The sequence below is a fragment of the Chaetodon trifascialis genome, chromosome 1 (genome assembly GCF_039877785.1).
Source record: "Chaetodon trifascialis isolate fChaTrf1 chromosome 1, fChaTrf1.hap1, whole genome shotgun sequence".
NCBI classification, from domain to species: Eukaryota; Metazoa; Chordata; class Actinopteri; order Chaetodontiformes; family Chaetodontidae; genus Chaetodon; species Chaetodon trifascialis.
This window is the reverse complement of record NC_092056.1, coordinates 31,853,113-31,876,033: the sequence shown is the minus strand read 5'-3', so window position 1 is coordinate 31,876,033 and position 22,921 is coordinate 31,853,113. Positions and strand designations below refer to the sequence as shown.

Genomic DNA, 22,921 nt, shown 5'->3' with positions numbered 1-22,921 from the left:
GAGCGATGGAGAGCTTGACCTCTTATTCAAGCTCACTCGCCCATTCACTGGCATTTGGGGTCAGAAATGAAACGGAGAGGGTTTTACAGAGAAGCACACTCGCAGGATGGAAATGGGTTGTGCAGGTTGACCCTTTGAACTGTTTGTGTATTTGTGTGTTTGCATGGGTAGTGCAGAGACAGAAATGTCCTCTTTTTCCCTCATTAGCTTGCAGACTTTTGGTATTTGATTCCTTAGCATTTGTTCTTGTGCAACTATTCTGTAGTCAGGAGAATATAGGTGCTTCCATCATTTTGGCTGCTTGTATTGTTGATGGTGAAGGATTGAAGAATTTCTGATTGGGGCTTTTACTTACCTTGCCTGCAGAGAGAACCACACCTTCATTTAGAACAGGCTTATATTACAGACAGGCCTTCATTCATAGTTTTTTTCTGTTTGTAAATGTACTGTATCACATCTTAGTTTTTTGATCTGCTCTTCTTTTAATTTGCTGCCAGTGCTGTTTGCTGTTGATGCATTCATGTTCACCCTTTGTCCTGATAAATTTCTGATGTATTTCACAATGTTAACTTAGGCACATCAACAGATTAATATCATACTCACCTCTCTGCTGCTCTGAGTTGAGTCTCTTTTCAAAAGAACTTCTCTCTTCACTCACTCATTAATTCCAATCACCTTGACTTTGACGTTTTTTCAGTCATTGCTACAGTTGACTCAGCCAGACTCAGCTCTTTGCCGCACAGATATTTCACATCAAAACCCTTCCAGTGATACCAAAGACATAAATCCTCCTTTCCCCTGTTGGCATTTCATGAGAAACACTTGTGCAGAATGTGTGAGTTTTGAAGATAGCAATTTAACAGTAATTAAAAACAGCAGTAGAAGCAGTTGGAATAAATGAATGAAAACATTATTTGATTCTTTATTATGTACTGACATCTCTGTTAAAAAGAGAGTATCAGAGCAGCTGAATAGTGCAGCATGACCATGCAAATTGAGCGTATTTCCACATTTTGTGCTCCATCCTATTTCCAACTCTGCCATGAATGCAACTCTATGAAAAAAACAAGTCACATTTTAGTGTTTGTGTATGAAGCTCAAATGCAAAACCTTGTTGAATAAAAGCTGAAGGGATGGGGGGCATCTAGGTTCTGGCACAACATAAGAGAGGCACAGCCCATTGAGTGTTCGAAGGTTTGCCACAGTGAAACTCGCTGTCTGAGTTGTGCACGATGCTCATGTTGATGCATGGTAATTATTCAGCTGGTTTACAAAGCAACATCCAGAAGAGTAAACATGTTGTTGTCCAGTAGGGGTGGGCCATATGGAGAGAATATTATCTCACATCGTCATTTCTGATATTAAACTAAGAAAACATGTATAGATAAAATACCCACTTGGAAATTTAGGCTCATCCTGCCAATTGAATTCCTGAAAAATCAGGGAAATTATCATATTGATGCAAAATGGGTACATATAAGTAATATATGTATATACACTGCACAAAAAAATCATGATGAATCAAATATTCAAGTTGAAAATCTTTATTGATTTACAATGTATAAAATTTGTTGAGAACAAAATGATGTAACAACAGTCAGTGGAAACCAATATCATCAACCCAGTGGGGGCAAGATTCAAAATCACACTGAAAATCAAAGTAAAGAATTTAAATCACAGACTGATCCAACTTGTATGAAAAGTCATAATGTGACTCAGTAGTGTGTATGGCCCCCGTGTGCCTGTATGCACTCTTGACAACGTCTGGGCATGCTCCTGATGAGTCGATGGATGGTGTCCTGGGTATCTCCTCCCAGACCCGGTGAGCTCCTGGACAGTTTGTGGCAGTACTAGCTGGCATCGGATGCACTGATACATAATGTCCCATAAGTACTCAATTGGATTTAGGTCAGTTGAATGGGAAGGCCAGTCAATGGTATCAATGCCTTCGTCATCCAGGAACGCCCTACACACTCTGGCCACATGAAGCCGGGCATTGTCGTGCACCAGGAGGAACCCAGGGCCCACTGCACCAGCTTAAGATCTGACAATTGCTCTGAGGATTTCATCCCAGTACCTAACAGGAGTCAGGGTGTCATTGAATCATTGACATGGAGGTCTGTGCGACCCTCCAAGGATATGCCTCCCGAGACCATCACTGACCAACCGCCAAACTGGTCATGCTGGATGATGTTACAGACAGCATGACATTCACCACAGCGTCTCTAGACTGTTGAACGCCTGTCACATGTACTCCGTGAGAACGAGGCACCAGTGGGGGAACTGCCAGTTCTGGTGTTCTCTGGTGAATGCCAGTTGAGCTGCATGGTGCTGGGCTGTGAGCACAGCTCCCACTAGAGGACATCAGACCCTCATGCCACCCTCGTGGAGTCTGACAGTTTGGTCAGAAACACGCACCCCAATAGCCAGCTGGAGGTCATTTTGTAGGGCTCTGACAGTGCTCCTCCTATTCCCGCTCGCACAGAGGAGCAGACACCGGTACTGCTACTGGGTTGATGCCCTTCTACGACCTCGCCAGCTCTCCTTGTGTAACAGCCGGTCTCCTGGTATTTCCCCCATGCTCTTGAGAATGTGCTGAGAGATACAGCAAACCTTGCAACTGGATGTATAGATGTGCCATTCTGGAGGACCTGAATTACCTGTGCAACCTGACTGGGCTGCAGGTACGGCCTCATGCTACCATTAGTGACAAGGACAATAACAGAACTAAAAAATTAGAGAAGAATCAGTCAGGAAGGCTAAAGGAGACAACAGGTATCTCTGGCCAAACCCATTCCCTTTTTGGGGGTTGTATTGTTTTTGCCTCACCATTGCACCTGTTGTCACTTTCATTTTCAAAGCAGGTGTAACTGAGTCACGATCACTTGTGCTTCCTAAATGTATGGATTGATATCCCTGAAGTGTAACTGACTTGGTGGTGTTATACTGTGATGATTAAGTGATCCTTTAATTTTTTTGAGCAGCCTATATTGCCCAACCCTATTGTGTAGCTTCTTTCACTAACAAATATATTGCTCTATACCAACCTTACTAGGAAATATTTTGTTATGGACAACAACATTAGCAAAATGTCTAACATGAAAAAGAAAGTTTAAGTTAATATTAGTTTTATTTTAGTTTAGTTTTATTTATTTTTTTATTAGTGCATTGGAGTGGGCTTGAAATCTAAGGCAGTTTGCTAATCCTTTTTGATACTCAATTGAAAACGGCAAAAAGACAATATATTTATTCTTTCACCCTATTAGCTACAAAGATTTATGTAAATATATGTTTATTCTGAATGGATCCAGCAACACATTTCACTCGAGTTGGGACAGGAGCAACAAAAGATGATCCTCGAAAGGCTCAGTCATGCACAAGCAAGGATGGAGCGAGGTTCGCCACTTTGTGAACACATGATTGTGGAAATAACAGCATGTGGGCTCTAGAAAACTTTTTTTCACAGCCTCCTCACTTGTTTAAATTTGTGGTTTTAGGTAATCAACTGAAAGTCAAAATCTTGTTCCTTTCCCTGTCTGATATGCATCTTTGTTTCTGTCTTTGCTGCAGGCCAAAGGAAAGAAGCAACTGTTTGTGCAGCTTGTTCTGGATAACATTTGGAGTTTATATGATGCGGTTGTCACTAGGAGGTGGGTTAAAGATACTACCCTGAAAACACTTTGTAGTGATTTTATTTATTTTTGTATTTATTATTGTGTAGAAATTTTACCAGGGAAGCAATGTGCTTTCAATGAAAAATGGTTGCAGACCATGTCACCAAGCTTCATACACGGCTTGAAAACGGAAACTGTGATATCGGGCAATTTCTTATTTACAATGACCGCCTGGCAAGTGCCACAAGACACTTGTAAGGGGAAAGGAGGAGGAGGGGACAGACGAAATCAGAAGAAAAACCAAAAATAAAGCAAAGTGACTGATAAATAAAGTCACGCAGAAGTTAAACATTTACAGATACCATTAAAATAAGCCATAAAAAGGCCCTAAAAAGCGGTGATTAAGATATGTTTATCCAGTTTTATTGTTTTTAAGCAAATTCCAAACGTTAGTAGCAGCAGACTAGAATGACATCAGACCAAAGTATGTGTTACATGTTCACTTCACTCAGATATAAGAAAACTGTGTGTTGTAGTTGGCCATCAATAATGGTTGCAATAACTTAATGACCAAAATAGCTTAAATGGAACAGGTACATGTCATAATGTGTTGCTTTCTATACCCCATTGTCTTTATGTAAAGATGTGTATTGTTTTTCTGTGACTAGAGACAAGGAGAAGGTGGAGAAGGTGGTGACATCACTTGGGCTAAAAGTGATGGCCAGAGACTCTCGACACTCTGACCCCAAAGTCCTCCTTTCTGCCATCTGCAGCCAGTGGTTACCTGTGTCCCAGGCTGTCCTTTGTATCCTTGTGTCTTGATCCGTTGTCATCTAAAAGTCTGTGGAACACAACCTCATCTGTTTGGCTGCCTCAGTTGAGCACTTTCTGGGGATGTTTGTGCATTTAGTGTGTTTTCTTAACACAGACTGTAGCAATGGTGTGTGAGAAGCTTCCCAGTCCGTTAGACATGACGGCTGAGAGGGTGGAGAAACTGATGAGTGTCGGAGCGCGACAGTTTGACTCATTACCCAAACAAACGCAGGAACTCAAAAGAGGTATGCACACAGACACATGCACACACTGGATCTGTAGCATTGAATTAAAGGGGACCTCCAAGCTTTTTACATAGGTCAGTAGACTATTTGTGAAGAATATTACTCTGCTTATTGGAATACCTTTTAAATAACAGCATTTTACAGTCATGTCTGCAGCAGGTTGCACCAACTGTAACTACATGACTGCATAGCTAGCTGACTGAACCAACTGACAAAACTAGTATGCTACTGAGGGGTGGAAAAATGAACAGATACAAGAATCAGAAATCCAGGTCATCAATAAAACCATAACCACAGGCCCAAACTCTGCATGAAATTCCAAAAAAGGTCAACAGGGCTGTCAAAAACTGATACATTAACATAGATTTCTCTAGATTCTCTCTCTCTCTGCACTTCTGTGCGTCTGTGTGTGTGTGTGCACGTGCATGCGTGTATGTGTGTCTATATATAATAAAAGTACACTCTCATTTTAGCAATTTCAGAATCAGATTTGTATTTTAACTAATTAACAGTCAATTTTATCTATATAGCCCAAAGTAAGCAAAGTTTGCCTCATGGGGCTCGACAGCTGGTTTCAACAGCAAATGACACCTGGTTTGGAGAGGACGCTGGTGCTGTTTGTTCGCCGCTTCTCCAGTCCACATTTTTGTGTCTTAGTGATTTTTTTTCCTGTGATATCTTTGTTGTTTGGACTGTGTTCCTATGATATCTTTGTTTGCCAGCAAGATATTCACAAAGCCACCAAACACCGTCGCACCTCTAACATGTCATCAGAAAGCTGCCACTGTTGGAACTATTGTACCAGGTAGCAGCGCGAGCCCATTACATGCTAAGTGGGCTGGAAAACACGGAGTGGACTCAGTCTACTCAGACCTCTACAAAGATCCCCCAGCATCTCACACATCAAAATGGAACTGTTTAATGCACAATCACTGACGAATAAATCATGCCTCATCAATGACCACATTCTGGACAAGGGGCTTGACTTGATGTGCATTACTGAAACTTGGCACCAGCCTAATGTGTATTCCACCTTGAATGAAGCCTGTCCTACTGGCTATAGTTACCTGCAGAAAGCACGCAGCACTGGCTGTGGTGGAGGCCTGTTGGTAATCCACCGAAATGAACTCAGACTGTCTCCTGTGGCTCTGCCGGCATTTTCCTCATTTGAATGCCTCGCTTTCAAATGTCGGCCCCCCTTCCCCACAACAATACTGCTTATTTACCGGCCACCCAAACTGAACTCAGCTTTTATCCCAGAGATACAAGACCTCCTCTCTACTTTCTGTTCAACTGGTTTGTCACCATCAACAGCAATACCACTCTCAACACTCATTACCTTCCTACCTGATAAAGGCGTGGATGAGTCAGAACTTGCTCCATCTCAACTGCTTTAAATCTGAAGCCACCAGGTCCAATCATCCTTCATAACCGCCATCACCTTTTCTGGACAAAATATTTCATCTGCTGTCATCAACCTCGGTGTGAGACTGGACCCTCACCTAACCTTTGAGACCCACATCAAACATCTCTGTAAATCCTGCTTCTTCCACTTAAGGAACATTGCCAGACTCTGCCCCTCCCTCATCGTATCTGATGCTGAGAAGCTCATCCACGCCTTCATCTCCTCCAGGCTGGACTACTGCAATGCATTGGGACCCCCAGCAAAAGTCTCCACAGAACAATGCTGCCAGCAGGATCCTATTCAGAGTCAGGAAACATGAACACATCACCCCAGTACTCTGCACACTTTACTGGCTTCCCATCACTGCCAGAATAAATTACTCTCATCACCCATTAGTGCATTTATGGAAATGCCCCACCATACTTTAAAGACCTCCTCACCCAGCAAACCCCAACCCGGAATACACGCTCAGCAGATCAAGACCTCCTCCACACTCCCAGAACCATGCTCCGGACAATGGGAGATTGGGCCTTCTGCTCTGCTGCACCACGTCTGTGGAACTCCCTGCCCAGTCACCTCAGGACCCCACAGACCGTGGATGCTTTTAAAAAACACTTAAAGACCTTTCCCTTTAAAGAGGCTTTTATTATACTTTAAGTACTCTTTTTATATTTTTTATGTTTTTACTGTAATGTGTGCTGTAGCACTTTGAGATTCCGGGGAATGTAAAGTGTGTTATAAATAAAATGTATTATTATTATTATTATTATTATTATTATTATTATTATTATTATTATTATTATTATTACCTTCTTCCATATCCAGATTGAGGGTCAATTCAATTAAATTCAATTCAATATTCCTTTATTCGTCCTGCGAGGGGAAATTCCAATTTCACAGCAGCACCAATAAAGTGGATAGAATGGTAAAAGACAACAAGTGCATGCAAGTTAAACACAACAAGTATATACAAAGGGTAGAACTCTCCCTTTTGCTCTTCACAAAAGTCAGTCTTAAAAAATACAAATAATTAACTAGTGACAGACGTACAGGATGGAAAAGTTCTCAGATGCATGACGCAGTTTTAAGTGCAATAGAGAGGTTTTTCAGGAAAGAAAAGAACTGTATTGTCAACTTATCTAAAATGTCCCCCTGAAAGACAACCAATCCATGTGCAGAAAGAAAAGACAAAAAACATATTTAATAAGCAGAAAAAAGAAGCTGACCCATCTATCTTTGCACTGAAGTTGTGTTTTTCATATTTTTTGCAATGTTTCAAACTGTTTGCAGCAACATACGATATACTTTGAGGAAATAATGGATTTGGACCCCCCTGACGGTTGTTAGATATTCTACACAATGCTCTTTATTTCTTATTCTTATCACTGTTCGCTTTGAGGGTGTGTGTTTTGCATGTCATGTCAAATGATTACGCTGTTTGGATGACTTATTTAATTGCCTCATTGCGTACTGGAAGCAGCTAACAGTGCTGGGACCTGACCGGACGTTATCTGGCTCTTATGTCGTGCTTCCAGATGCGCGTTTGACTTTTTCCTCCTCCTGATTGTTTTCCAGCATTCCTCCAGTGCTCGAGTGGGGCGATTGCTCCAGCAATCATCTTTGTGTCCAAGATGTTTGCTGTTGACACCAAGGCCTTGCCTCAGAACAGACAGAGGTAAGTGTGTGTGTGTGTGTGTGTGTGTGTGTGTGTGTGTGTGTGTGTGTGTGTGTGTGTGTGTGTGTGTGTGTCTGCATGTGTGTACGCGTATGTGTGTCTGCGTGTGTGTGCGGTCAGTAGATGGTGCTGCAGTCCTGATGTTTCCTTCTGCCCGTGGCTGTGAACATGTCTAATTTATTTGCTTTGGATGTAAAGGAAGCATTGGCTCTCAGTTAGCCTGAAGTGACACAAAAAGTCTTAGGAACATGCTCAAACACCATCACAGATTCTTAATGGTCGAATTCTTTTGCCATTTAGTGTCAAATAACTGCTGTAGCAGTAGTCCACACACAAGAGTTCTTTCACACAAATGACAGAAAAACATACATTCTCACTTCCCCTGGCCATGTACCATGGAGGTGAGTGAAATGTAGCTGCTGGTGCTCACAGCATAAAGGACTGAAAATGAAACATGCCTCTTTAGAACTTGTGTCCTCAATACTGTGAACAGTCCAGTATTAGCATAATTCAGTGCACCTTTGCCTCCACTTTCTCTTTTACTGTAGGTAGGTTTTTGTGTCTGTCTGCCTGAGTGGGATACTGTTGCTGTTAGCCCTCCCTGATCTGTCTGTCCTCCTTGGAGGTGATTTGAGGGGTAGACCGCACTCCCTGACTCCTCCACTGTCAGAAATAGATGGACTTGGCCTGACCTGCATGTCTTGCTTTAGGATCTGAATACATTCAAACATCACATAGCTCCCTTTGTCAGTATCTGGCACATTAATCTAAGCCTGGTATCACAGCTTCTGTTTTCAAGTCTTTTATGAAGCTTGGAGACTTGGCTTGGCTGGATGACATATTATAGTAAAGAGTGGATTATTGCCCTTGTTCATTGAATGCACATGTGTACAGGAGACTCAGATTGATGTTGAGAGCCATTATAGTGTTGTTCCCAGTGTTGGTTTAATGACCTGACTTGTGGAGCACATGTGTTAGTTAATAATGGGCCAGAGAGCTCACTGCCTTCGCTTTGCCTCATGGTGCATTTGCTAAACCGTGCTGAAGCTGTAAAGTAGCTAACTGAGAGAGCTGGTCATCAAGGTGTTTTAAGTGTAGAATGTTAAATTCTCAGGTAGCTAGCCATATTGCATACTCTTGATTTCATGACTGGTGTCACACGCTCATCACACCCCAGACCAAACCCTGCCTAAAACACATGCTGACAAGCTCATTACCATGTCAGCATAAGGAATATTAGAAATGTGGTGAGAAATGTTGATTAAAGCTGCAATATGTAACTTGTATAAAAGTAATTTTTTTGTCATATTGCTAGAACTGTCCCTGTGCCCAGACAGCAGTACATGAAATGTGTAATCTGTGAAAAAAAAAAACAAAAAAAAAACGCTCCATTGGTCCCACCTACTGCTCCTACTGTGATTTGCAAGAATACACTGAGCCCGACACAAAACAACCAATCAGAGCCAGAGGAGCATCTGAGGGAGTGTCTGTCATCTGTCAATCACTACTCACACACGCTGCGAACCGCCCTTTCCCTCCGCTCATGCTGCTGGCTGCCGCCCAGTCAAACAGCTCTGTGAGCGGCTTCAAGAGGCTAGTGAAAGCTATGGCAGAGCAACAGCCACCCACAAAGGAGGGACTGCCCATACCACCACTGCCAACAACAACATACACGGCTAAGACAACAAATAACCAGAAAGCTAATATGGTGATTGTTACAGTAACACTCCGCAAGGCCTACGGTATGTTAGCGACTGTGATGTAGCAGCTGGGCAGAGTTAGCTTGTTTCCGATTGTTGTCACGGCAGCCGCGCAGACACCGCAGGGAGGCAGGGCATGAGTGCAGCGGAGAGGGAGGGGGAGTGACGTGGAACTTGTGTTGGTTCAAATTTTCAGGCTGAGTCTGCTCTCTTCTTGATCTTACCTACTGCAGCTTGAAGACGAATGCTTTATTTACTACATATATTAAAAGTACATGCCTTTGACTAATATAACTATTTAATGATGGAATCAGTTATATATTTGACCTGTGTGAGAACATGTTGTTGCCTTTTGCAGTTTTGGGGTTCCATTACAACAAGTGGAAAAGTGAAGAAACAAAAGAAGACAGATTGTTAGCCAGGTTGTATATAGACAGTTTCATTTAAAAGTAAAATACAAAGTAAGCACCCCTGAAACGTTGATAATATCTGTAGATATAGTATGAAGGGAGCTGAATCCGCTGTTCCAAGATGGCGCCTCATTCATTGCAACGAAGGATGCTCACTGGGTCATATACCAAAACATTTTTTTCAGGCTTCTTCACCCTTCCTGTGGTTTTTTGCCCATGGAGCATGAGCTCTGGACTCTTCCTCTAACTGAGCCAGCTGACTCCCAGTGCACACAAATGAAATGGAAATGATTTAGTGATACAGCTTTTGAAAACTTTTTATTAACCTCACTGTAATAATAGAAAGAGTGATTTGTGACACATGTTTGTGAACGGTGGGGGTGCACTTGGAGGATTGTTAACATCAATAGCCTGCCAGTTAAACCTATTGTGTTTCTGCCCTCTCATCCATAAATATGTGTGGGATTTGATGATAATAGCGAATTTGCAGAATATCACCAGACTTCTCCTTTAAGGACTGGGAGGCCTTATCCAGCCTGAAAATGCAGATTTATGAGTTTACACTACATTGCAGTATTGTTATCTGGGGTCATTTTCTGCATTTCTTATGAAATGAAACAAACCTTGAACATCTGAAACATCTGAACTCATTCAGAACTTTGGAAGTCTGTGTAAAAACAGATCTTATTCTTGTATTCTGAATGCACTGAAATCCAGAAATACATGGTGAACATATAGCATATATGTTGGTAGTCCAGATGTAGCGGCCTCGAAATTCCCCTAATCTCGTGCTGGGGCCCTGGCGGGTCCGTGACCGGTCCCTGCTCTGCAGTAGGCGGGTTCGTGACTGTAATGAGATCCCCCGCGATGATGTCATCGCGCGGGGCCAACTCGTAACGCCCCTAAGCTCCATTTGTGGAAACTACCTGCACTTGCTCGATCAGTCCACCAGGAGGAGCAGTCATTATTACCGTGTCAGCTTTGCTGAGTCGTTCATTAGATCTGCACATAGCCTCCACTGCTGTAAGAAAAACTGCTTGTCTAGTAGAGCACCCTGTGCAGTTTTTTAAATATAATTATGATTAATCATCCACATTATTGTCGTGCTCGTTCACAAACTTCTTGGATCTGCTCATCTGCCCATCCTGCCTTTTCCTCCACATCTCTCTCCACCTTTGGAGAGGCTCCCAGCGCATCTCCGCGTGCCGAGTGATTTGTGCCCAGAAAATTAATCGTGAATAACAGAAGTTGTGTGTCGCATTTTTCTAGCATTGTGAACTGCTAAACAGTTAAATGTTTAATACTCTGCCTGATTCGCGGAGCCACTCTGCTTTTCAGTTGGTGGGTTTCCTGTTTGTAGCGCATTTTAGATTTGCGGGTCGCTATTTGATGCGGTGACCAGCAATACGCAGTTTCTGTATGTGTGTGTACTGTATATTACTGGACAGAAATCATTTACAGTGCGCTGAAGAGGGAGGGACGGGAGGATGAAATGCCAATTTCAGCCTGTGATCTGTTAATGTCTGACTGAACAGCCTCATGGAAGTGATATTTTAAAGTTCTACATATTTTAATCTAACGAAATTTGTTAAAACAAGTCACTTGGTGCTTTCAAAGCCATGTCATTGAGCTGAAAGGTTCCAGATTTCGTTCGCCTTCACAGGCGGCTGCGGAGCGCAGCAGACGGCTCGCACTGCGCACTGCGATGTTCAACATCATAGGCTTAATATGCTGTAGTTAATTATCACTGATCTTTTTCATCACTCTGTCTGTGTGACTGTCTGTGTCCTCCTCTCTGTGTCTCTTTTTTCAGACTGTTCACGCGATGAATATAAACAGTAACTATTAAAAAAAAAGTTATAGTCGCGGGTAAACATAGTGCTCAGAAGCACACCAAGAATGCATTTTTTACGTCAGGCGTTGTGCACGCGTGTTTGATATTAATATTGTGCTGCTGCATCTCAAATAAATGTTTTTTTGGGAAACGGAAATGTTCAACATGACTTCATCATGTTAGACCAGGCAGACAGGTTCTTACTACAACATCAACTCTCCCTCCGCAGCCAGCGAGCCTCATCCCCCGCACGGACACCTACATTCAATCATGAATAATCCTAATGGCCAATCAGACCCATGAAAAAAAACAATGTTGTGGGGCATAAAGGGCCAATGGGCCGATGTAGATGGGCCAATCTACTTGTTTTTATTGGCCAATCAGTTAACACACACACATGAAAACGGCCAATAAACAGTGAAATCAGTATCATGACTATTTCTCAGATGATGATTTCTGTATCTATCTAATCCGTGGCATGCAATATTGCACCCCGATTTTGGATAAAGTATAAATCCAATTGTTTCATTGTTTCAGCTGTCGTGGCCAAATCTCTTGTTAACTTATTAAGCTCTTCCGCACAGTGTGACATCTATTTTAATTATTAGAGAGCTGCTCTAATGGCCACTGATAGACAGTCCATCCTATTCTATAAACTGTTGGTGGTTCGTGAACTTCACTGCATTTGTGCATTTGAAGCGATTAACTCCCGGCACATTTCAGAGCTGAGTAAACCTGTAGTTTCACTGACACATCGCGCATCATCACCACGGGCGTCATGATGTTCTCCTGTCTGTCACTCTGTCAGGCATGTGTAGTGTCGAGCCGGCCGCGTTGTTGGCTGAAGAGTCATTATTTGCATTACAGTGTATCCTTTGTTCTAACTCAATGGATGGTCGCCAGCCAAACAGGCTCCCAGCCCCCACTGTCCCACAGACTCGCTATGGCCAGTAAAATAGGTGGAGGGCTGAGGGGAGCGCGTACCTCCAGTAATTAAAAATCAATTTGTGCAACAGATAATAATAATATTGTGTCGCTGGCTACTTTATAGACTTCACTAAATGTTTCCATTACACTTAATTACATTTATGGATAAGCCAACTTTCCCACCTCCCTCATGCATCAAAATGTATATTATCAGTCCGACCAGGAAATCTTGCGATCGCAAAAATTAGTGCATATTCAACCAATACTAATACGCTTCCTGGTCTATTTTTGCCGAGAGCCGCGCGCCTGTTGCGGAAAACATAGGCGAGCCCTGGAATCTCCAGATGACGCGCTCTGCTCCTGCAGCTCTGTCTCTGTTCCAGCGCATGTAAAGTAAAATTAGGTCATCATTTTTGTTGATAATTATCAAAAGCAAACTCTATGTAAACAGATGGAGCCTGTTTATTCTTGGAGTCACAGGCTGTTTTGTAAAGCTACATCACTTTTATGACTCAGAAACTTTTTTTTTCGAAGAAGACAATATGCAGCAAAGGGCTGAAAGAGGGAATCGAACCCGTAGCCGCTGCAGGCAGAGAGCTTCATACATGGGGCGGACGCTCTACCAGCTGCACCAAATCTCCGCCACACGATTTCATAATTTTGAGCTGATGCTTCTCATTCTCAAGTTAGTCAAGTTTTTTTTTTTTTTTTTTTTTTTTTTTTAAGATGGGAACTGAATCTTTTCGACTGTTTCTGTAATGTGAAGTATGCTTATTATCATATAGGAAGTGATTATATACAACTTTTTTACACGAGTTTGTTTTTTTTGATCGCAACAATCACAAAAAAATTCATACAGTATATTGTAAGAGAAAAACTTAGGAATTTCCTGTTTGCAAATCGAAAATATGCATTAAAACAGGCTGATGGAAACACACATTTAAGACTTTTTTAAGACTTTGTGCGAGAAATATTTTGAAGTTGATTTAAATAATCAACGTAAAATAGTTGAGTAACTGTGACTGCCTAACTACAAATAAGCCCACTAAAGCAGATGAATGTAGTGGAGTAAAAATCTTTGCCCTTGAGATGTGTTCCTGTGAGGGACACGCCATCTCCTGGTGACACCCTGCAATTGAATGAAGAGGCGTGTTTATAGTGGATTCTGGGCACACCCCCAAGAGGAGGGGGGGACTGGTAGCTGGCTGGCAGCCGGCTGGGAGCCGGCTGGGAGCTGGATGGCCTCTGGCTGGGAGGGGAATTTCGAGGTTGCTGCATCTGTACCTTGCGTTCCTTCGCCCTGCCTTTCCCTCTGTTCAGCTTCTTGATCTCCAGCCTATCTGATGCAGAGTAGGAAGATGCTGCTTCAGCCCTCTGGCTGGCATTGTCTCAGCTCCTTCCACCTCCTGCCACAGTACTGAATCCTAATTGCAGAGTCTGCTGATGCACTCCTAGCGAAACAGAGTGGCAAGGAGAGGAGCTATAGACTGGCTGTCAGAGATGGGTTAGAGGATAGGGAAGAGGAGATACAGATATGGAAGAAAGAGAGAGTAGAGAAAGGTGTAGTATAATAAGGAAGGAAAGGTCATCTCAGACTGCGAGCCATGAAGCAAAAAGCCTGTCCAAAATCTCAGCTAATGAGCCAGCAGAAGCTTCCATTCTTTTTTGCTCACTATCTGCAGCAGGCACACATACACACTACTGACATTTCAGTGGCAGCCTGTGTCTACAGTTGCTTTCAGAGTAGTGGCTCATAGACAAAGACTGTGTGCCACCATAGCCCGACTGTCTGCAGTCCAGAGCTGGTTTAACTGTGTGACCCGTTCAGCCCAAGAAATGGATAAATCAGTTAAAACTAATGGAACTCTTGGTTCAGATGAAGGCGGCAATAAAACATCATTGCCATGCAGTTTTCAGGATACACAGAAGATCATTTTGTTACTAATTTATGAAAATATGAAATGATATGACGTGAACATTATTTGTAAAACCCCTTGCAGACTCTGCCTAGAAATGGCAGCTTTATGAAAGCTTTTGTGATTTTGGAGAGATCTGTGTGCATGGCTTTGCCTTTGTGCTGTCTGTAATGCTTGACCAGCTTATGGCTGAATTGGGGGAAAAAACTTGATATTTAAATTTTGTTGTGTACAAAAGTAGATTATATTATGCGTAAAATTATATTTTTATCAAGGGAAGGCTTTGCAGTCTCCTCTTACTTGGTGTGAGACACAGCCTGAAAGCACAGATGCACTTTTGGACCTGCAGGACAGTCCAGTGTTAATGTGCTTTCAGTGGGGACACCTCCTTGAAAAAGAGTATTTTTCATTATAGCCTGCAACATATTGTTTCTCAACATATGGCACACAGGCAAATGTAATGTCATGAAAAGCGTCTCAGTCCCTGCTCAGTTACATTTTCATACACTTGATACAGAATGGAAAACATCCTCAATCAAAGTGCTTTACGGTAAAAAGCGATGAAGTGTGTTTTGCAGACAACTTTAATATCAATATATTGTTTCATTTTCCAGCACACTTTTTCCTCCATTTTCACAATGTTAAAAGGTCTGTTTGTGGTTGTGATCATCTGGTTCCAGTGTTTGGAAGCCATGACTTCATAACCACTGCAGGCGAAGCCAGAAACCAAGTCCTGGCGTTCCCTTTATTACCAATGAGCGACTGATCTGACCTCTTGGGGGAAAAACAGAGACTTAGCTGTGGTCTGATGGGAAGCATAAAACCTTGTATGAACCACACAGTGGTGTGTTTATTTAGATGTTTGAGCAGTTCAAGGTTCAAATAAATAAATTGATAACCTTCACTTAAGCATCTGTCTGCTTTTGGTTTGTTTGTCTTTCTGGGTTTGAAGAAAGTAATGTGAGAGAAGCGAGCTTTACTGAGTGAGCATTTTGAAGCTCTAAGTCACTTAAAAGTTATTTCTTCTTAAGGTCAGGCCATCATCCAGTGGGGTTTGCTCTTTTGTGGTTTCCTGGTAGAATCCTGAATTCAGGCTGTGGCCCCATTTATATCCAATTTATGCAAAAGAGAGGTGCAGTCAGTCTCAGTGAGTCGGCACAGCTGCTGCTGTTGTCAGGGGCAAATTATGGGCTGTTTTAAGTGGTTTGTCATCATAGTGCTGAACTCTGTGTCGGCTGCCGTCACTCAGGCCTATTGTAAGCAGCTGTGTTGCTATAGTCACTGTGGTCTTTTTGAAGAGGGTATACACATGCACACATATGCTAACACTCCTACCACACTGCCCATGCACACACAGTCTACATTGCATATATACTAAAACACACAGGTCATGTTTTAGAAAGGGTGTCTGGTCAGAGACATGCAGAATTTTTCAGAAGGTCCACAGCGATGCAGTGCTTGTCAAAGTTGTTAAAATACAGTGCCATATCAGTTTGGTTATACAGCGGAATTTACAATTGTTGAGTAGCCATTCTGATTGGCAGAGGCTCGTAATGCTTGGTGGGGCAATAAAAGAGAAGACGAACAGTCGTGTTTTGAGCAGCCTTTATCACAAAGTGAGTTGAATGTAGTGAGACTGTCTGAGTTATAAGGCTTACATAAGCCACAACTTGGTGATCTCAAAGATGGTTAGAAACTGATTTTGTGAACCTTTACCAATCCAAACACATAAAACAGTGTTTTTCCAGAGGGTTAGTTGGTAGGTTGTTTTGATCTGATCCTCCAAACTGAACATACTCCAGCTTTGTGATACTGGAAAGCCTGGATTTAGCACAAGGTTAGCTGGCTCAGGCTGACACTGAAAAAAGTGTTGTCCCATATCTGCCTCTATTTTTTTCATGTTTCTTGGATGGGATGTAACTGAAATGAAATTTCCCCTCCGGGGGACTAATAAAGGCTTTCTGATTCTGATTGCTCAAACTGAATTTCCTGCATCATATTTCATCTTCCCTTACACCTGGAGTAACACACTAATGATGATCATTATGTCCACAGACTTCACCTTATGTGTACCAACTCTTTCCATGGTTTCAGCTGACTGTTTCCTTGTCACACTGCATCTCTAACTATTCGGAAACAGGTGTTATGTGGAGGTCTGATGGGATACTGACCTGTGTGTGCGTGTGTCTGTGTACGATCTGTACCAACTCTATATGGAAAGTGTCCTGAGACAACTTCTGCTGTGATTTGGTGCCATATAAATAAAATTGAATTGGATTGAATTGAATTGAATTGAATTGAATTGAATTCAATTGTGTGCGTGCGTGCGTACGTATGTACGTATGTACGTGCGTGCGTCCGTGCATGGGTGTGTGTGTGTGTGTGTGTGTGTGTGTGTGTGTGTGTGTGTGTGTGTGTGTGTGTGTGTGTGTGTGTGTGTGTGTGTGTGTGTGTGTGTGTGTGTGTGTGTGTGTGTGTGTGTGTGTGTGTGTTCAGGCCATTGACTCAGGAGGAGATTGCCCAGCGCAGGGAGCTGGCTAGACAGAGACATGCTAACAGGATGACAGCTGAACAGACAGCAGCAGAGAGCTGTATGTCACAGGACGGCCAACTGACAGGGCACAGTACAGGTACAGGCAAGCTCAACTCTCCACTTTTCATCTCTTTTTATTTCTTTAAACACACAACAGTTGGGTGAAAGGCTAGTGCCAGTATTTTGGATGAGGTAAAATATTGGGTAAAAGTGCAATATTTAGTGAACGGGATATTTAAACTCAGTTGAGACCAACCAACAGGAGCACAGCTGCATTGTTCAACAGCTAATTCTGCCACTTTAATACATTCTAATAAGTTAGCACTATTAATTGCATTGTTGTAAAGAATAAGCAGGTAGGGGCGTTAGTCATTCTTTGGATTCAGATGAACTCGTTCAATGTTTCAGACAGCCAAATACATAGGAAAAAGACAACAAGGTGAGATTGTCTCCTGTGATTGACTGTCACTGGAACACTTTCTGTGTGTGTTGTTTCTCTCTGTCAGGTAAGATGGAGAGTCTGACATTGAAAGACTCAAAGCCAGAGGAGGAAGAGGAGCATAAGGAGACCTTTATAGCATTTGCACGGGTCTACAGTGGAGTGGTCAAGAAAGGACAGAGAGTGTTTGTACTTGGACCAAAGTATGACCCCACCCAGGGCCTGAGCATGGTAAACCCACAGTCAGTCATCCTTTACTGTGGAGACTCCACACTTCCCTTTTGTCTGTTTGTCTTTCTTTTCTGTCTGTAATGTACACATCTGTTGTAAATTTGCAAGCTTTTGACATTGTAATATTGGTAAGTTGGATGTACCATTGTGTGTATACCAGAAAGTAAATAGCTGGCCTCAAAATTTAAATTTTGAGGCCAGCTAACACAAAGTTGCCGCATTTGCTGGTTTCAACTCCTAAAATGCTTTTATTTGTCATATAAAGTAGTGGATAATATATCTTTTTGTTTTGGTCTCACAGATAAAGCAACATTTTTCACTTTTTGACATTTCGTAGATTTGACAGTGAAGAAATTAATCAAGAATGTAATCTGAGGATTCATTGATAATGAAAATAATTGTTGCTTGCAGATCAAATACAACAAAAGGAAAATGCATCCAAAACCTCTTCATGGATGTTCAGTTCGTTGTCCTGACTGTACATACAGCCTTGTTATCGTATGTAGTCCAACGAGAGACAAACAGTGTCATTTATTTAAACAGTATGGTGCTGGAGATCACTATCATCTGCACTGAGCTCTCATCATTCCCCTTCAAAATGTTGACTCAGCACTAAACCACATTTAGTAGCTTACGGGATCTAGTTGTGGCCAAGTGTGGGAGGTTTCAGTGGTGTGTCTGTGCCCTTACATCAACGCCCCAATTTGACATCGGCCTTGTAACATACATCATCAAAGCCATTGACACTAGACAAATCATTAAAATGTGCTGTTTCCATTTGACTTTGCGCTTTACATCCCAACTGAATCGGAAATGGAACTTTGACCCAGCTGTCCATGTATTGTGATCCCAAAAGCCTTCAATTGGAAATGCTATGTCCCTGAGTCGCTCCTCATGCTTGTTCCTTTTCTTATGTTTTATGTCTAATGTCTTTTGCCAGCTGCCAGAGGGTTGCAGTGCTTCAGACTGCGTGCCTGAAGTGCCTCATCTGTCCTGTTGTTCCATGGAAAGCCTCTACCTGCTGATGGGCAGAGAGCTAGAGGAGCTGGAGGAGGTGCCTGCAGGAAATATCCTGGGTAAATATCTGTTTCTTCTTTCTGTTCATTGTGTTACTGTGGTTGTTCCCTGCTATATTGGACAGTTAGTAAACTCACCGGGTTAGTTTTGGAATAAGATGAGCAGTCAAAACACTTGATTCAAGCCTTGTAACTTTAACATGATTGGCTTGTGGTGTCCATCATGTGGTGTACAGTTGTCGGAAGTCTTTTGGACTTTCAGGGAAGTAAACATCCTGAGTTTTCTGGTGGATAATGTTAGGTGACTAGCAGTTGGAACTGATTGACTCGTAATTGAATCATTAACACAAAAGATGAACTGTACTGTTCTTTTATGTAAAAAAGTGAAAGGTACCAAATGAAAGTAGAGAAGACAGCTGACTCTCAAACAGCATTTTGATAGAAACATCAGCTAAGCTAAAAATTCTTTGTGTGCTGCTAACAGTGAGCTGGAGCTAAATATTACACTTTGCAGAAACCCAATAAAACTCTCAGCAGTTCATATCAATTCTCTATTAGGTTCTGGGTCAATTGTGGATAAATTCAGCAAATTGGGTGTTGTCTTTAGTTGAGCTTCTCTTCTTGCTGTCATTTTTGCTCTCTTGTTTGTCCAGTATGGATTCTACTTGAATCACCAGACAAATTGTAGCTGGTCACAAATATATCAGTATCCACAAAGATATGTTTGAGGCAATTTAGAAGTAGTGACACCATTACATTACATCCAGTGAGTGCTGACTTGTCTTGGGGAGAACTACTCAGCTGGGTAATATCCTCTGTTTTCATGTCTTTCATGGAAATAACCCATTCGGTATACCTTGACTTCTGCTGCTTAGGTTTTATTTGTGGAAAGAATTCCTAATATTTTGGTAAAAATTGATTTACACACACACACACACACACACACACACACACACACACACACACACACACACACACACACACACACAGACACAGACACACACACACACACACACACACACACACACACACACACACACACATATATTATAATATCGTGTTATTAACGCTTTAATGCAAATCAATTTTAATGCCGTCATTTTTTTATCGTGAGATTAACGCTCTTTGTGACCTAGTGAAGTTGTAGTTTTTTATAAGCTGTGGCCACTGCTTGTAACATAAGAAAAACTACAGGATCCAGTTGTAAACTGGAAACAAAACAATAGGCACGCCCCACGCACATCTTTGGTCTTGCCTGCTTGTAAAAGAGCATGCTACCAGTTTGTGTGGATGTCAAACGCAAAACGCCGAAATGGATGCGAACAAGATTCTGAATGGAAAGTTTACTTTCAAAAAGTTGCCAGATGGGTCGACTGACAAGACCAAAGTTATCTGTGTGTATTGTTGATGTGAACTGAATTATCAATGTAGCACATCCAGTCTGAAATACCACTTGATGGCCAAACACACGGCGAATGCGAATTCTCCGCTGCCTCCTTGTCAAAACCAGGTGACAATGGATGGCTTTCGACAGAGACATATGGATGCTGTTATGTTCAAAGGAAACTTAAGAAAGGAAAGTTTAAGTCATGGTTTAACTGCACTATAGCCTGAGTCCTAGTTTACAATGATGTGCACTTTGTAACTTTATTTTGTATCACCCTGTTTTGATCTCTTAGAAAGGGTTGTTGAAGGGGCTTTTTTGTAACCAAGTATTTATTTTTTGTCATCTGTTTATTGACAGTGTTAAATTGTGTGAGATTTGATTCATTCAAATGTGAATGACTGCTCAAAGTGAGAATGTTAGTGTGAAATATAACACTACACGTTGTTGTTTTCGATTAAAAAACATTTGCACAAAGCAAGCCTGTCCACTTTTCCATGTTGATAAGAGTATTAAAATGATAATTAATGGGGCATTTAGAATAGATAAAAATGTGCGATTAATCGCGAGTTAACTATTACGTTTATGAGATTGACAGCACTAATCTATCTATCTATCTATCTATCTATCTATCTATCTATCTATCTATCTATCTATCTATCTATCTATCTATCTATCTATCTATCTATCTATCTATCTATCTATCTATCTACACCAAACACTCAGAGCACTTAACAACACGTCAGCATTCACCCATTCCCATACACATTCGCACACTAGTTGCAGAGGCCGCCATGCTTCAACCTTCTTGCTTGCTGTTGGTGTACGTACTGTGTCCCACAGTAATGTTTGTCCTGACTTGTAGTACCATCACTGATTACCATCTCCTGTATTTCTGCTCTGCGTGCCTCACTTTTAAAACTCATAATATACATTTTGAGTCATACCCAGATCCTTCCTAGATTCCCACATCATCACTTTAAAGCCCACTCTCTATTGTCCAGCTTTCTATGAAAGCTCCTACCTCTAACTCTTCTCCTACACCTTCTTCTCTTTATTCATCTCAGCAAATAACAATATTTTTTTTGGCTAAATGATTAAACAGACTTTCACAGTATGTCTCTGGATGTCACACACAGCATTTCAACATGCATTCTTGATATGACTCAGTAGTCCCTGCTGGCTGGCCTTATATTCCACCAACATTGATTTTCTTTTTTCTCTGAAACATATCAACATATCAATGAAAGACCTTTTTCACTAGACTACACATATGGCTGCTAATTATGCACTGTGTATACTCCCTTCAGGCTCTAGCCCCTGTAGTTAACAACTCTGTAAAGATGATTTTTCTCTGATGTGCATATATTCTTATGAGTCATCTTCTGGCCAAGTAATCCAAATGTAGCTCAGGCACAATTTGATACCATTAGACATGCTTAGTTCAAATTCCACTGTACATTGTGTCGAACTTATTCTGTAACTGGCTTCTACTTTAGTGTGCCAGTAATATTACCTTGTTTATATAATAGTACAATATTTACATGTACATTTTTGGTAACCCTTAATTTTGAGGCTGACATAAAACTGTGCCATGACAACTGACTGGAGTTCAGCTTTATGGATTTTTTGAACTGTTGTTGTTTTTTGATAATAGTCTGTGTTAAATGGTCTATTTGCCCAGATTACACAAAAACAACAACATACAACAAAATATATGGTTGTCATAACAGTGATTTGCACGCATGGATCCAAATGCAGACTTGCAGAAAGGCTTGAAAAGCAGTATTACACCTGTCCTTTGGTTTACATTCAGAATCGGTTAAGCAGGATCAGGTAAACAAACAAGTTAAGTGCATGTTGAGGACAAAGGTTCTTTAAGGTTGATCAAGAGGCAAAGTTTTGCTTTGCTTTACTTGCACTAATGTGAGTGTTGATGCCATTTGCAGTCCATGTTTTTTTGCCACAAGCAAACAATGTCTGACTGTACAGGCATTAGCTGTTGCTAGCTACCAATGTATGGGTGGAATTTTAGAGCTACTTTCATACATAAGGTTGCCACTGTGCTCTAACCAGCCATTGCATTATGGTAAATATCTATGTCCATGTATATAGAGGGCAGGGTCACAGTCAGCCATCCATTGTTTAATTAGTTCTGTCAGTCATCATACATACATACACCAGATGTTTTCGGCCATGCACTCTCCATCAGTGGAGACAAATGTAGGGATGCAACCTCTACTTAAGGCTGTGATGCAAACAGGTGAACAGGTGCATTGAATCACCAATCACCATGATTTCACCTAGAAAGGAACCACATAGACTGAACAGGTGAACTTGGCCTTCAATCACTGTGATTCCACCCAACATAGATCTACACGAACCTCCAAGTGAGACACTGCTGTGCATTAAGACTGTCTACAATTTAATCTGTAGCTTATCAGGTAGGCAGACCTTTCGAATAACAAATGTTAATAAAAAACATGAAATGTACAAAACAACTCTTGTAACCAGTGTGGACGTCACGCTTCTCGCTGTTCACTGAACAGATCAGGCCAATAGTTGGTGAACAAATGTTCTGGCATCTAACAAGAGATTGTTTTAACTTCCAAAAGACACATAATTTGCAACCTAAGCCACATGTAACATCTGACAAAACAAAGTTTCTTTGAACAGACTTTAATTCTTACAAATACCCTCTCTGCGGTACCCTACAAACACTACTTAGTGTATAACTAAGATTTAAGTTATTTAGAATGTAACCTATCTTAGCCTTGCA

At 41.6% G+C, this 22,921-nt stretch overlaps 1 protein-coding gene across 4 annotated transcripts in view; it reads left to right on the top strand.

The window, feature by feature from the left end:
* efl1 (elongation factor like GTPase 1) overlaps nucleotides 1-22,921 on the top strand; it is a 115,367-nt gene that overhangs the window by 9,285 nt on the left and 83,161 nt on the right. For all 4 annotated transcript variants that reach the window (XM_070973294.1, XM_070973238.1, XM_070973468.1 and 1 more), the window contains exons 9-15: nucleotides 3,571-3,650; nucleotides 4,283-4,419; nucleotides 4,550-4,672; nucleotides 7,653-7,752; nucleotides 17,036-17,169; nucleotides 17,579-17,742; nucleotides 18,683-18,818. In XM_070973294.1, the coding sequence (XP_070829395.1) occupies nucleotides 3,571-3,650; nucleotides 4,283-4,419; nucleotides 4,550-4,672; nucleotides 7,653-7,752; nucleotides 17,036-17,169; nucleotides 17,579-17,742; nucleotides 18,683-18,818 (874 nt within the window). The remainder of the gene's footprint in view (nucleotides 1-3,570; nucleotides 3,651-4,282; nucleotides 4,420-4,549; nucleotides 4,673-7,652; nucleotides 7,753-17,035; nucleotides 17,170-17,578; nucleotides 17,743-18,682; nucleotides 18,819-22,921) is intronic.